This window comes from Emydura macquarii, unplaced genomic scaffold (genome assembly GCF_026122565.2).
Source record: "Emydura macquarii macquarii isolate MOO-44397 ecotype Brisbane River unplaced genomic scaffold, CSIRO-AGI_Emac_v2 contig_295, whole genome shotgun sequence".
In the NCBI taxonomy this organism is placed as follows: domain Eukaryota; kingdom Metazoa; phylum Chordata; order Testudines; family Chelidae; genus Emydura; species Emydura macquarii.
In genome coordinates this window covers 7,934,976-7,951,793 of record NW_027130432.1, presented here as the reverse complement: position 1 = coordinate 7,951,793, position 16,818 = coordinate 7,934,976, and the positions used below count along the sequence as shown (strand labels likewise).

The following is a 16,818-nucleotide window of genomic DNA, read 5'->3' as shown; positions in this document are numbered from 1 at the left end:
TACTATTAAAGGATTGCAGTCAATTTCAACTAGAAACCTGGGTCGCCACAGCATCAGGAAGTGGGATGTTAAATAATATAATTGTTTTGCTTTGCTAGGTCATCACATCTAATAAAGAAGAATTACTATAATCTTTGGCTGGTTCTTTAATTTCAGCCTTAATTGGATGAAAGATGCTTTTTTAAAGTATCATGCCACATTAGGTAGCTGCTCTGTTTTTATTACATTGTAGGGCCAATAAGAAGTAAGGAATGAAAGCACGTGGATCAGCGTGTATGTGATGCACCTTCAAGAATCTTCTCTTTCTTAGAAATTAAAAGATGAGCTTTATTTTATATTTTAAGAACAATGAATGATAAAATCTGTAGAAACATTAACAACATATATAGGGAGACTCCTTATGATGTTTTAAAAAATTCTTCAGCCAAATTTAAGCACATAAATAGGTTGGCCTCGTTTTGAATAAACTCACAAAAGTCTCATCTAAACCTTTGCTAAAAATGTGAATGAAACCCACATCAACTCTTTGATATTCAGAAAAGTTAAACCTGATCCTGCATGCCTGGTTCTCAGTGAACATTCATTTTCTCCAAATATTCTTCTGAATGTTTAAATGAGTATGGTGATGAAAAAAAATCTCACAAATGATCTCGCTGGTAGGAACATTTGCCAAAAGAGGAATTTGAAATTTGGGTTTATAAGTAAGTGCACTGGAAACTTGATTCCAAGCCGTCTGTTCCTTTAATAAGGAAAAAGAATCATAACAGAGGGATGTTTTTCTTTGTTTGTTTCTTAAACTTCTGCAATTTAAGTACTGTTTTACGTTCACTTCATAATAGCTTTTCGTGGAATGTCCTTTCTGAGAAGGTGCTGGTGAACAGTTCATCAGAATTTACTGACACAGCTCACACTAATGTTCTTGCTGAACCACATAGTAAAACATCTGGCAGTAAGTCTGTGCTTTACGATAAGACTTGCTGCCAACTAGAGGGAGGAAGGAAGGACAAAAGGAAGGAAGAGACAACCTGCAAAATCTTTGCTGGAGTACATCCTCACATCATGTTTCTAAATCTTTAATTTCATGGGGTTCTTTGAAAAAATGAGGAACTCTCTTTTGGATGATGTGCAAACTTTATATGAAATTAACATATGCCAGTTTATTAATGCTTGCATATGACAGTGATGGATTCTGTACAAAACCCAGTTTGTGGTCTATGTCTGCCATCCTTCTTCTGATTGAGCAGTGCCTTATTCCACAAGTGGCTCAACTGATTCCAGGTTAGATTAGGCTAAAAGGCTCTTAAGGCAGCTGGGGACCAGCTGGACTAAGAGAGCCCCACAACCAATCTCTCTGTAACAGCTGCCGGGATGAGGAAGGTGACTTCCCAGGTGTCTAGTAGCTCTAGGCCATTTGAAGATTCCCCTATGAGATTCTCCAGGGTTGAAGCATTTGGGTTGAGGGCTAGTTGGCATTGACAGAGTAATGCAAAATGACCAGAGTCCATTCTTCTCCACTAACTGAAGAATAATCCCATATCTCCTCCAACACTGTGCAAATGTGCTTTTGAGCCTACCATTTAATGTGTTCTGAGGTAACATAAATCCTACAGACCTATTTAAAATATCATCACCTTGAGTGGACATAAACAGGAACATTTATTTTCAAGTCAGACCTGTGATCACCAGTCTCCTCAAGTCCTTAGCTGATTCACTAGTCCAGAAACCTGACAAAACACAGAATTAAGTGAATAAACTTATTTAAGTGGGTTTTGTTTTTGTTTTTGTTTTTTTTGCCACAATCTTTTTAAGCAGATCTAAATCTAAAACTATCCTATGGAGGATACTTAGTGAAAGTAGACTTACTCCTGTGTTACAGGTAGTGATATATTTATCTAGCTCCATTAGAAAAACAAGGAAATGGTCAGAGTGACAGCCAAAGAGAAAGACAGTGAAGGAAGGCAAAAGTCAGAAGATGTAGTAACATAATCCATAATACAAATCTGTAGGCAAAATATAGAAAAACTGAAAAATGAAAGTAAGGAAAAACACTACCATATTATTACCTGGGCACAGGGGGAAGAGAGAAAGAGAAGAGCTATTAGAAAGTAGATAAGGGACCCATTACATTAGGCTGAGTAAAACCCAAGATTTAATAAATCATTTAGTACAACTTTTGTAATATTGCAGCCTCTCCCTCAGAACAGAGTTCCAGCTGAATACAGCATTGAAATAATACTGAAGAACATGCAGACAGATAGGAAAACAAGAATTGCCTTAGTGGTGAATCTAGTCCAGTTTCTTGTCAAGGGGTGTGTAAATGCAAAGGGCCTAATTCTTGTATTTACACTAAGGCTACTTCACATCACTCTGGCAGTGTAAAGGGAACTTAAAGAGTCCATACATTATGTCTGCACCACCTTTGAGGCCCTTTGCTCTGCCAGAGCTGTGAATAACTAGATAGCCAGGCCCAAAGAGTCTTCTTGCCTGTCTGCTGCTGGGCGGGGAAGGAGGGTTAAGGCTGTGAGGGGTTTCAGGCTAGAGGATATTACTGTCAGAGACTTTGCTGTCTCTCTCAGGGAGATTTTATGTTTGCCCTTTTATTGTTATTTTGGAAGCAGTACACATTTGGCTCTTTGTGTCTGGAAAGTAGTTCTCCTCATGGGCAGACTCCTCCTAACCGCACTCCATCCTTCAGCCTATTCTTCCTAGACAGATTTAACCCCAGTTTCTCCTGGATGGACTATTGTTTCCCCTCCCACGCCCGAATCCTTGAATTTCCACCCAAGTGAGGCAGCTCATCCCAAGTGAAACCAGCAGACACCTGGCTAGCAGTAATGAGCTATTTGCTACACCCCTGCTTTCTGTTCTGCCTCCGTAATATATCTAGGTCCTCTGTGATTTCAGATCGTGGATCCCAAGGAGCCAAGGTAAAGTCCTGCATACACACACACAGCTCCCATTAAACAAAAGGCATTATTTGAAGAGGCAGGGCACCCTTATAGATAGAACACTGGACTGGGACCTAAGAGATGTGCGTTCTAGTCCCAGTTGACTGTAAGCAAGTCACTGCCTCTCACTGTGTGTCACTTTCCCCATCTGCAAAGGGAGTGCGGTTTTATCCCCTTTGTAAAGTGCTTTGAGATCTATGGATGAAAAGTGCTATGGGTATTTTTATTAGGTCACCCCTGATCTGGGACCTTTATATCCTTTTTGGGATCTATTTTGAGAATGTGTCTTTTATGGAACTGTGGAAGTATTAAAGCATAAACAGGGAACCTAAACAAATAGAAAGAACACTTCATATCTAGACATGAAAATTACTCAGTATATGGACTGTTCAAATATTTTTAGCCATAGCCAGGAAAAAACAAAAGCTAAAGGTTTCAGAGTGGTATTGCCCTTTGTATAACCAAATCCTACCGAGACATTCCTCAGTAGCTTATTTGTGTGACTAACTCCTACCAAGAGATTCACAATGCTGTATTTTGCAAGTATAGGAGATTACTGTACTAGCAGATCAACTTGAATATATCAAAATGGAGGCTGTGGTTGCAGGCCATGTCCAATGAGAATTCCAAGTGCCACTCCAACTTCAATTAAAAGGCTTGTTTTGCCACTGTGGTGCAATTTACAGACCCCACACAGAGACTAACGGAGGGTCAAGAAGGTCCTGCCCCTCAACAGCTGTGGTACATGCTCCAAGTGGAGGATCTGCTCAGAAGGAGACCCTGATAGTCAAGCAGGAGGCATGCATGAAGGAGAGGATAGCTGCAGGGAGAAAGCCACCTGGCAGCTCTAGTGGACAGAACAATCCCCAGGAGAAATGTTCAAACTGTGGGTAAGACCCCACTTGGGAGGATAAGGGCTTGACCATTTTCCCTCCCCCACTCCTAGCTGAGAGAGAATAATTGACCACTGGGAAGAGAGGTGGGAATACTTATTTGATGAACTGAGCTGCTGAAACTGATTGGAAACTCCCTGCTGGTGAGGGCAGTGGCCACACCCCAAACTGCACAGACAGTGGGGAAGTAGGAAGAAGCCCAGAGAAAACCAGTGTGGTGCACAAGGAAGAAGTGACTGAGACACTCCACAGTCCCTGGCTGGTATATTATAATCTGCTGGTTAAGCTAAATGAAATGGTATTAGATTTTGATTAATGTTAATCCTGAGCTGATAAATGGCCACTTTGGGATATAATGCTTCACAGAGAGAGACTATTAATCCCAAACCACAGAAGTCTTTGCTCTACTTAATGCTGCCATTTAATTATTAATACTGGCCTCCCTTGTTATGTATACAATGCTTGGGCACATATAAGTTTACACTGCACTTTGAAGCAGCTGCTTTTTAAATCTGATTTTATATCAACTCTCTTGAGGTTTGCAAATAAAAATAGAACACGTTGGTTTAACCCCTTGACTGCTCTAATGAATATCAGACACACAAAGTGATGCATATTGGCATATGTTCAAATTCTTTAGAAGTAAGAAGCAAAGCAACAAGGGCACCTCAGCAAAATTCATGTGCGCTGAAGTACGTATCATTTGTGGTTGCCAATGGAATATTCTTTCACTAAGAGTTTTGAAAACTCTTGCCATGCAGGTCTGTTAACCAAAGTCCCAACCTTGCAAGGAGCTCACTAAAGGTAGATCTGAGCTTGTGTGGACACCCTCTGATTTCAACGAGGCTGTATGCAAGCACAAGAGTTTGCCTGTATGGAACTCATTGCAAGAGCAGGGCCCCAGTGCCCTGGGTCTGCTGCATGATGATGAGATGAACACGCAAATGCTCATTTTATGGCTAAAGTTTGCTATAATACCAAGCCCTTTATGCAGTGAGTCCAGGGTTGAAATCTTTTCTTGGCCTAATGCTTGGAAGTGGCAGTTCTGGATCTTCCTCTGTCAGGGAGTTACATGGAAAACTGGCTCTAACCCCCTCACATCAACATTCTACATTAGAGGGTATTTTGAAAAAGGATGAATTAACTAAATGGATGAGTATTTAATAACTGATGATACACCAACTGGCATTGCCTTGGGCAAGACGCACAACTGGGGACAGGCCACAGAGAGAGGCTCCGCCTCAGGTTGTCAAGATTTCAAACTTAGGGAAAATCAACAAGAGTTCTAGAGCTGACTTCAGCTGTTTTAATTGTCTACATGGCAAGAGGTAATCACACAGGGCTTTATTTATGGAAATTAACACTTTGAATTGCTCCCAGAAGTTAATAGAAAGTGAGTGTATTGCATGCAGGACAGGTGTAATCTACTGATGTTGACTGTTTGCAAGATACCATTGCTTGGAGCCCTTCTGGAATTTAAAGTAGCACAAATGTAACTAAATCCCCAAGTTTCAGGTTTGCCAATCATACTAAATACCAATCAGACTTGCTGAGGTTTATGAACCCTTCAAGTAGAGCTGGACAAGTATGAACGTTTCCTAAGAATATGCATACATGTTTCAATGACTGTTTCCTTTCTGCTCACATTTCATTTGTGTTTCCCTTTCTGTGAGTAGGCATCAAGCACATTTTACTGATGTGAATGCTTATGAAAAACAAATATCCCAGCTGTGCACAAGAGTATTTGTGGGAAAGTGATTTTAAATTTGCACACAAGTATTTGTACCAGAAATGCTTGCACACTCATCCAGTCAAAGAAAAGAAACACTAGTATATGACTTATCTGATTAACCTAAAAATAACTAACATGGTAACTAGCAAATATACAATATTCACAGAGAACTGTTCATGGTCAGTCCATGGGGTTAGAAATAATTCACTAAAATATTTCTTGAATATTTGAGTAGCTAATAAACCTGAGGCAACTTGCTCATGGCTCTTCCAGTAGCGTAGATTCAGTGGATAAATTATTCAATATGAAGCCTGATTCAAAACCCCCTGAAGTCAGTGGGAGTCTTTTCATTGCCTTCAATGGATTTGGTACAGGTGCACAAAGCTAGAACCAAGCTCAGTGTTTGTGTGAGCCCCCCTGAAGAGAAACCCCCAAGTGTTACCCACCTCTAACGTTGTCAGAAACACCTGTCAGAAATCCCCCCCCCCCTTTCAATTAACATTCCAAAGAGGTGATTAAGTTAGAGATCCACAAAAATTATGGACTTCTCTACTTCCTAACCAAGCCCTCAGATTTGTATATATTGGCTCTAGCTGCACCTTGAGCTCAGGAAAAACACTCTGTGAGGCTCAAAGGTGTTCATAAATGTAGAGCATTGTTCTAGATCTCAGGCTTGTTACCTGCTAAACTGGGATAGAATTGAAAGTTGCTGACCTCTCATGACCCTTTTCATCTTAGCATGAGCTAGGATTATTCTTCTTATGGAACATAATTAATGGAATATCAGACTGTCCCTTTTCATTAGTTTTTGGCTTCTGATGTCCTATTTTATTTATGACCAGAATTGCTGACACTTGCTCTTGAAACTATTTTAAGCAAGATACCCAATTCTGTTCTGTTATATCAAATGGAAGGCTATTAACAGGGCTGTGGTAGTCAACATTCAACAATGTAAGGCAACACAAATTTAAAGAATGTATACTCATGGAGTAGAACTCACTTGCACAAAAAATTAAGGGCATTCAGCAGGATTTTAAAAAGGGCTACATGTGTGTCTCTCTCTACACACACACACACACACACACACACACACACACACACACACACACACACACACACACACACACACACACACACACACACACACACACACACACACACACACACACACACACACACACACACACACACACACACACACACACCCTGCAGTTACTTAAGAGAATACAAAAATTAAGGGATATCCCCTCAAGTATGAGGATTTTACATAAATTACTCATTTATGGTAGGTACAAAAAAAATCTCTCTCCTCTGAAGAGTTTTTCCCATAACTGTCCACTGTGGAGTGGGTTTGCTGTACCTTCCTCTGGAGCATCTAGTACTGGCCCCTGACAAGAGACAGGATCCTGGACTATGTGACCCACTGGGCTGATCTGCTATGGCATTTCCCATTAGGAGTTACAGCCCAACCCACTAACTACGCCATTGGCCAAGTAAAGTTAAATAACTTCAATTTTGATTCTGTCATTATGCGGAGTTAGTTTTCTGCAGCATATTGTTGCTTCACACATCATAAATTTATGCTCATAAGTATAATAGATGTGGACTATGTTGATTCAATCTTGCCTGAACTTTCAAATGGTTGCTTATGTAGCCTTTTACAATTAATAACTCATATCTGGGCAGACTTGCACACATTTAATTGCAAAACTTTGGTGAATTTGCTTCAGTGAATAGGGCATGAAAATTTGCTCTTAAAACATATTTTATTTATTACACTGGAGGAAAGGATTACAGTCTTGAGAAAGTGCTATTGAGAGAAAATAACTGTCATTGCTGACAGTTTGGTAACAAAACCTTCCAAGGAGCAAGAACTGAGAGAACAAAGATACAGTAGGTCTATAATCACATAAAATGTTTGAATAAGTAAGATGTGCACTGGAAAGCATGGGAGGGGAGACAGGTTTAAGAGCAATGTTTTTCCAGTGAGGGACTTTCTATTTTTTTAAAGTGATATCTTTTATGACTTATTTTAACAGAGTTAAAGTGGATGGGAGGCAGTTTGCATTCTCCAGGGTGAATTCCAAACCACAGGATAAAGAAATAATTAAAGTGATAGGTGTTGACAAAGTAATGTAGATCTGATGTTTTATTCCTAGCTGGATTTCTTGTGTGACTTATCATTCCCAGCAGAAAAGCACAAGTTGTGAGCCATCCCGTTCCACTATTGGTAGGTCATAAGAAGAATAAAACAAGTGGATTTCATCACTTACCTTGCCTGATTTTCAGTGTCTAAATAAGTTATGATTTATTTCAACCACCTGCTCAGGCAACGCTCCCATTGACGTCAATGGGAATTTTGCCTGTGTGGAGACTGGAGGATTGGCAGCAGAATTTATGTAATAAAACATGGTATTAAGTAGAAATATATGAACAGTTCAACCAAAATTATGTACTAACTTGTATTGCTGGAGAATGACAGCTTCTGTTTCTCTGCAAACCAAACAACTGTCTGAGCCTCCCCCTACTAAGCTAGATTCTCGGGAAATATATATTAGCATAGCTCCAGTGAAGTCAATGGTGCCCCAAGACTGCTGGAACTTGTGCCAGTTGAAATAGAACCCCTCCCATTCCACCAGAGCCATTCTATGGCTGCTGGACTACAGCTCTCTGACCTTACCCCATGGAATGCCCCTATGCTAGGAGGGGCCAATAGCAGAGGGTATACAAACAGCTATTCCCATTGTATGACTGCAGGGATTCTCTTACTCCAGATCTCCAGCTAGTTGTTTAAGCTAGCTTTGTTGCTAAGCATGCATGCAACAACAAACATGTGGGAGCAAAATTAGAAAGGCCCAGGCACAAAATGAGATTAAATTAACTAGAGACAAAATAATTCTTCCACTCTATGCTGCACTGATAAGGTCTCTGCTTGAATATTGTGTCCAGTTCTGGGCATCACATTTCAGCAAAGATGTGGACAAAGTGGGGAAAATACAGAGAAGAGCAACAAAAATGACTAAGGCTCTAGAAAACATGACCTATGAGGAAAGATTGAAAGAATTGGGTTTGTTTAGTCTGGAGAAGAGAATACTGAGGGGGCTCATAACAACAGTTTTCAAATATATAAAAGATTGTTAGAAGGAGGAGGGTGAAAATTGTTCTCATTAGCTTCTAAGGATAGGACAAGAAGCAATGGGCTTAAATTGCAGCAAGACAGATTAGGTTGGACATTAGGAAAAACTTCCTATTTGTCTGGGTGGTTAAGCACTGGAACAAATTGCTTGAGGAGGTTGAGGAATCTCCATCATGGGAGATTTTTAAGAACAAACATCTCTAAGGAATGCTCTAGTTTTTACTTACTCCTGCCTTGAGTGCTGGGGACTGGACTAGATGACCTACTGAGGTCCTTTCCAGGCCTACACTTGTATGGTTATAAGCAGCATTGGCATAAAGGAGTGTAGAGCCTACAACAAGGTCTTTCCCCTTTATGTGTTACCACGTCAGCTATCTCCTTAGAGCCTGCCTTAAAAATATGGAGGCTGAATAGGTGCTGTAGCTTCTTTCGCTTTTGCTCTGATCACAGAATGTACTTTTGCTTCTTTTTTTATTTTCCCCATTTAGAACTCAGTGTTTCTCCATGTGAGTAACAAAAACACAAAAGAGATGTTGCAACCTCATACAACAAAACTATTGACCTAAATAACTGTTCTTACCATTGTCCATATCATTGTCCACAACACAACACAACAAACCTTAAACCACTAAATGTGGTTAGATACCTTCACAATTTCATAGATTAAATAGACATGGTCAATCCTGACTCCACCCATCAGAGACAAGTTAGCCAATCCAAGAAAATAATCGCTCTAATGCAAAGCTATAGAATTACTGCAAACACCGCATGGGTGTGAATTAGATCCTCTGCTCTCATGAGTAAGGCAAAAGAGACACCTTTATTAAAAGGGTGAGCCCAATTCTGGAACTTGAATCTGAACCCTCCTAAAACTTTCAGTAACCTCAGATCCAAAACTGAGCTTTACAGTAGGCCACTATTAGCTAAACAAAACCCTATATCTAAGCACATCACACACTTTGTGATTCTCCCCCCCCACCCTCCATTTTACAGATGGGCAAGCAGAGGTCAAAGACAGGTTATTTGCCTAGTTATTCTTCCCATTTCTGCCATATAATCTACTTCCTAGTAAATACGGGTGTTGGGATTTCAAAAGCACCCAAGTATTAGGAATATGAATCCCAGTGAAAGCCAAATGCCACTTATGTACCTAATTCACTTAGGCATTTTTGAAAATCCCACCAGGGATATACGTTACTTGGCAGAGCTAAGAAGAGAACACAGATCTCTTGACTTTCAGTCTTGTGTTTTAGCAGTCACAAGTTGAGTTTCACAGAGCAGTAAAAGTTCACTCAGGCTGAAAGGTGTCAGATATCCCACCACCTAGAAGAATGATGAGTGTTTTATTGAGAGAGAACTATAGCAATTCCTAATGCTAAATAAGAGGTGATAGCAAAACTGATAGAACCAAAAGGTTATTAGACAATTAGTGAGCAATGTAGAAGTGGATAGAGCAAGTAAGATTATTACAATGATTGTTTTAACAAGTCTGAGGGTCATATTTAAGCTAATTAGATACCTAAATCCCTCAGTTAGGGACTTAAATACCTTTAAAAATCTGGCTCTAAGCATATATGTGAGTTTTAAACGGGAACTTTTCTAAAATGACATAACGTTCAAATTTGCAGTAGTGTAATTCCCATTTGGAAGTGTTCCTAGATTGTTCAAAACTCTTCTTTCACTCCAATAGCATTTTCTACAGTGTATCATATTTACTGCCTCTTTTTGCTATAATTAATCACAATACTAAGAGTATATTTTTCCTCTGTAGGGAAGAGGCCAATTTCCTGGCTGACATTATTCAACACTGTATCAAGTTCCTATATGTCACAGCCACTCATTAGTCTCTTGCAAAGTACAGAGTTTAGCAAACCTTTCTCTCTTCCCATTGGTTGCACTGTATATCACGCCCAGCTTTTTCAATTTGCCTCTTCCCACCCTCCCTGTTAATAGGAAACGAGCCATTAATGTGTCAGTGTAATTACCATAGGTCCACAAGATCCCAACTATAGCACAGCCACCGAACAGGCTAGGCTGCTTGTGGGAGGAATGGTGACAGTCCCTACCGTGCTGATAGCGTGGCCATTGCTCACTAGATAACATATACTGCCATGGTTACAATTCCGAAACAGAAATACTAATTAATCTGAACCAATTTAGCAGTTGATGTGATTAGTCTGGTGTCCAGCTAGCGCTCCCCTTTCACTAATCCAATCCTATTTTTCCCTGTGAGGGGGATCAGAATCCAATCGTTCATACTGAGACCTATGCTCTGTTATCCCAGACATCCTTGTTTTGTATTTTCCATCATTCATTCATATTCCCATTTGCAATCAGTCCTGTTACCACTATGCACCCAAAGAGGATTTTTAGTTTGCAGTGTCTCAAAGCCTAACAATGTCCCTGATTCTGCTCTCATTACCATCAACAGCAGAACTCAGTTTCACTTAAATGGGAACAGGATCAAGCCCTATGCTTTGCAACTGCTACTATCTCCTTCCTGTTCTGTGCTTCATCCCACCAAGCTACTGAAGCAGCAAAGGAAAAAAAGAGATCAGCTCAGAGAGGTTTGGCAAGCAGAGAAGCTAAATATGTTGGGTAAATGATTAGTTTTAAATTATTCAGGCACCTTTATTTTGTATGTATTATTCCTTTTCATAACACAAGTGTCACTGTTCTGACAGTGTTGTTGTAGGATGAAAAAAGCTGCAGCTGGAAGGAAGATTGTGTACTTTGTCTATAATGCCACATCACTCAGTGGCATCACTTAGCTGAACTGGGGAAACTGAGGCACAGAGGGACGGTGTGATTTGCTTAAAGTCACACAGCAAGTCAGTGGTACAGCCAGGAATATAACTCAGGTCTCCTGACTCCTAGTCTAGGGTTCTGTCCCCTAGCCCATGTTCCCTCATCAGAGAAACACTCTTAAAGACATATGAATCAACACTTTAACTAGAGTGGAACTTTTATGCAACAGTAAAGGCAAATCAACACTTACTCATAAAATTCAGCAGCAGGAGTGAGTTTGTACTTGGAGTACTTAGTGCCATTGCCAAGCACCGAGGCGTTGAAGAGTTTGGGATCTGTACAGTTTAAGCTATTCCAACTGTTGCCGCAGTTCGTCCAGGGAAGCTCAAATGTGAATGATGAAAATAGATAATACAGAGACCAAGCTATGATAACGTTGTAGTAGAAACCCACGTAAAGAGCTATGAGAATCACTGCATAGCCTACACCTAAAGACAAAGGAAAACTAGATTATACATTGCATTTCATATTCAACAATATTCTCCAACAGTGTTGTCTAGATGCTAACCCATGCTTACTCTGCAAACTAATTTTTAGATAAGGCCAGTTCCTAAACACAAGCTTGTTTTTGCCTGGGATTTTGTAAGGACTTAGCAAAGGGTTATAAATACAGTTGCTGCATGCAAAAACTGACCATTTAAAATAATGAGTCCATGAAACTGACTGGTGTCTAATAAAGCCTGTTCTTGCTGGAAAATAGAAATTTTGCTATTAAAGGACAAAACTCTGCTTTGATCCAACTCTGTTAGAGTCCATGTTCTATATTCACAGGTGAAAATGCATGCAGGGCTGAGGGCCATAAACCCTGGGTTAATATTCACAGCACCAGAGTAAAATTCAAATTCAGCGTAATCCACCTCCCTCCCCTTAAAGTTATGGTCAAAGCATGGGGCTGTAGGGAAGTACCCCTACATGTTGCTGTTCCCATCTGTGAACTTCAAAAGTGGCTGCTGCCTGTCCTGACCTGCAAACCATATTGGAACCACTACAGACTTTGATTCCCTCTCCTGGAATATCCCCATTGCCACTCTGTGCACTGGTTTACATGACACTTATTCCAGATTATGCAAGGGATATGGAGAAACATGGTGAATTTCAACCTTAGGGCCAAATTTGACCCTGACTTTCACCCCATGCTACTTTATAACCTCAATGGTTCTGCAGAGTATAAATAAGGACAGAATTTAACCCTAAATCCTTAAATAGTATGCAGGGCTTTGTATGGGCTCTCCAGCCTGGGCGTTCCCTATTGGCCCCTGGAGATTTGGGTTTCCTTTTGGAATACCGTGAGGTGTGTGTGGCGTTTCAATGTATAGTCTCTTCAGTGAGCATTTCTGCTATCATGAAAATGGACCATGTAAGCAGTTCATCACTGTTACATGTTCTAAGCAAAGCCTCTGGTACTAACAGCAGGTCAGGGTGGAGATTCAATAACAGAATTGTGCAAAGAAGCTTGCTTTGCTTCAGCCAGTGCCATCGGTTTCTTTCTTCTATGGGCAGCAGTGTTTACCGAATCCTACATGTAAGCCATTTGGATTAAATAGAATAGGCGAAGACTATTCAGTCTTATACCAGCAGTATCAGGGTGGTAGCTCAACACCTAACTATAAGGCTTCATTTCTACTTTTGGTCAGTCCAGAAACATGACAATAATAATGGCATGAGATTCTAGCTAACAATCACATGCCACCAGGTTTTTATGCACCTTGACAAACCAAGGAAGAAACTGCTTGCAGCAGATCAGCAAGTACCAGGGACTTGGGGAGATGGTCTGTAAAACTGCTACAACACTGTTCCATTGCTCAATAGAAAAATGGTTAAATTCATGTAAGGAGTAGCTGCCAACTTCTCAGAAGCCAACGGTCTAAAGAATACTGTTTGTGTCAGGCATGCACTGTGTTCATCAGGAGAAAGTTAACCATTTTACATAGGAATCAGTTTGTTTATCTCTAACTTCTAGCAAAAAGTGGTGAAAACAAACTTGAAACTGTCTCAAGAATCATGGGACTTGAATGACTTCTTAATGTTGGCATTATATTGCTAATGATAGTAAACAAAGCAGTGGAACACTCCCAAGATGATGTATGTTAGAATGTATATACTCTCCTCAAAGACTGTATACTGCATTGAAATAGTGAGTTTTTGTTTTAAAAAAACCCCCACACATGCTGTTTTCTCAGTTCTGGAGAGAAAATGACTGCAATTTACTGTGAAAATTCAAAGGCACTAGACCAAACTCATCCCCCGGGTAACTCCACTGACAACAATAGGATAAATCCAAGCATGAATCTGCTCCATTGTTTCTGGACCCAGCCTTTTATTTATTTTAATTTTGTCCCACCCAAGCTGCTAATATAAACCCTGACAAGTCTTGTGATGCAAATCGGCTGGGCTGCAAAGGTTATAAGATACATTTTTGATCCCTCGCCTTATGAGAATGCTTAATTAAGTTTAGAGTCTTAGCTCTCATAGCAGTATTATTCATAGCTAAAATTAGTATTATATTGCTTTTTCATATAGAGAAACTGTTATAAATTTGAGGGTAGACTGTATACATTTCATTTCAGTGAAGGATTTGAGTTAACCCAGAGATATGTCGAAAGAACTCTGGTGTATTTAACAAAGTATTGAAACATATTTACTAACAGTATCCCACTACTGGGATTTAAAATATAACATTTCTTATTCTTTTACAATCCAATATTCTCTATCCCTTGTATTATACTATTCAGTACCACAAACATTTAACAATGAACTCTAATATATGCTTAGGCAGATTTGAAAATCTCAGCTTTAAAAGCACCTGGATATTTACAAGCTTCTGCATGAAATCCTAGACATGAAATAAACATTGGGGTTCCTTTCTCATCTTCTTGTCATGCTGAAATCAATGGAAAGAGTCCCATTGACTTGAGTGTTTTTTGGATCAGACTTTGCGAGATCCTCCAAGCCAAAATTTGCGGTCCTAACAAGTAAAATTTCCATTGCCATAAAAAAAAAAAATTATCCAACATCAGTGAGAACTTTTTTTGACTAGGGATATAACATGATTCTGGAGGCTCTCTCTCTCTCTCTCTCTCCCTCTGTGTGTGTGTGTGTGAGAGATGGGTTTAGTAACAGGATAACAACAGGAATGGGCAAAACTAAGCAGTTTCATTTTAAAAGGTGTCACATGCATATTTTCAATTAGGTGTCCATTTATGCTTGTCTCTATATCTTGAACTTCACTTTATGGGGTATGATTGAAAGCAAGATCTCAAAGCAGACAAAGTTAAAATTGCTGTTTTCTCATAGTTTTGAGTTCTAACCCCTACAAAAAGGAAAACTGTACATGAGTTCAACAACAACAAAAGCCTAAAATTAGCTCAAGATAACCCATAGTCAAGTTCTAGTTAAGCCAAGAGTGGATAGCCACTGTGAAGCTCATCACCCTTCACCAATCATTTTACAAACATTGTCTGATTTTATACTTCTAAGTAAACCAAGAATCCTGATGAACACATATTTTGTGGGTTTGTGTTTCTTTTCATTCATGTCACACAGCTCTGGCTTGCAGAACCTTTCACCTAAGAGGTTAGATCCAATCAGGTACAGGATGGGTTGAAATCTAAAATCATTACCAATTGGCACATTTTTGATCAGCATGGGTCCTTATAAAGTATTAATATTTTACTCTGGAAGCATATCACATCTTACATCCTGAAGGATACCACACGCACTGAACTATATGTCTGCACACCCACACAAACATACACCACCCACACCAGATGCTGCTGGAATGCAGCCACCCGTTTGATGGAAAAAATTTAAACACCTAGCACACAATGTACAAAGCAACAGTAGGCTGCATACCTTTAGGCCCAGATCCTCAAAGGTATTTAGGCACCTGACCTCCATTGATTCCAATAGGAGTTAGGCATCTAGATATCTTTGAGGATGTTTGCCATAGTCATTAGTCAATACCCTTGGCGTTTTAATCCTCTGTAAAAACCAATAACATTTTGGCTTTAAAGGTCTCAAAAAGAAAATCCCAGAGAATAAACTGAATGGAAAACCTAATTTATCCATGTTAGAAGTGCGAAGGGTTCACAGGACCTGTTGGGATTTGAACCTTTTGTTCCAAAGAGTTTAACATGAGAAGTTTATATCACAAGAAAAACAGCCACAACAAATGGCTTTAATTAGCACCCTGGATGGAAGTTTCGGCAAAGAGACCAAAAACTTCGGCGAGCAAGGAATCTGAACTAGACTCTTCCTCACTGTTCCCCCGCCTCCTTGGAAGATCCTCCTGCTTCTTCCCACATTGTGCTTGTTCTGTGATCACAAGAGGACCTTAGACTGTGGGGTTACCCAATAGGCCAACAACTTTCATGCTATCTAAGAAAGAAAGAAAAAAAAAAAAGAGACCTTTTCTATTTTTAATATCAGACCTGTTTCAAACCCTCGCATTCTTCTCTACCCAAGTGGAGAACTGGCACTTACCTTTGAAAAGTGGACAGATTTTCCACACCGTAGCAGCCCCTTCCCGGTTATACTGTCCCAGGGCTAACTCCATGTAGAACAAGGGCATCCCAGCAATGATTAAGAAGAGGATGTAGGGGATAAGAAAGGCACCTGGAAACACAGAATTACACACAGCCAGTGAAATCTAGGCTTTTGTTAAGGTTTATTATTACTATATTATTTATTAATTATATTATATTATATTATATTTTGACTTTATTATTTGTATTATCATAGGGTCTAGGAGCCCTAGTCATGGACTAGGACTCCACTGTGCTAGGTGTGGTACAAATACAGAACAGAAAAACAGTCCCTACCCTGAAGAGCTTACACTTGAAATATCAGAGTCTATATAGGCAAGACAGACACAGAGTGGGAGAAGGGGTAGACACATAATCAGAGTGAAAAATGTGATGGCAGCAAATGTCATGTTCGTGAGTGTCTATACAGCAAAAAAACACCCAACAACCCAGCAGCGCCTCTCTGAGCCCAGGCCAACTGACTCGGGCTTGTGGGGCTTATGCCACAGGGCTAAAAAATAGCAGTGTAGCCGTTTAGGCTCAGACTGGAGCCCAGCCGCAGGGACTTGGCAAGCGGGGAGGGTCTCAGAGCCTGGGCTCCAGCCTGAGTGGGAATGTCTACACTGCTCATTTTAGTTCCGTAATGTGTGCCTGAGCCATCTGACTCACTCACTGCTGTGGGTTTTTTTTGCTGTGTAGATATATCCTTCGTTCCACAATGTGTTTGTTTTCATTTGGGGGTGGGTTTAGTTGGGAGGGGGTGAGGATCAGCTAAATG

General features: G+C 40.1%; 1 protein-coding gene across 1 annotated transcript in view; it reads right to left on the bottom strand.

Annotated features, from left to right (window-relative positions):
* The window catches only part of SLC6A2 (solute carrier family 6 member 2), a 102,883-nt gene that overhangs the window by 58,088 nt on the left and 27,977 nt on the right, over positions 1-16,818 (bottom strand). Inside the window, exons 2-3 of the mRNA XM_067551456.1 lie at positions 16,000-16,131; positions 11,708-11,945 (exon numbers count right to left, since the gene is read on the bottom strand). Of these exons, the coding sequence (XP_067407557.1) occupies positions 11,708-11,945; positions 16,000-16,131 (370 nt within the window). The remainder of the gene's footprint in view (positions 1-11,707; positions 11,946-15,999; positions 16,132-16,818) is intronic.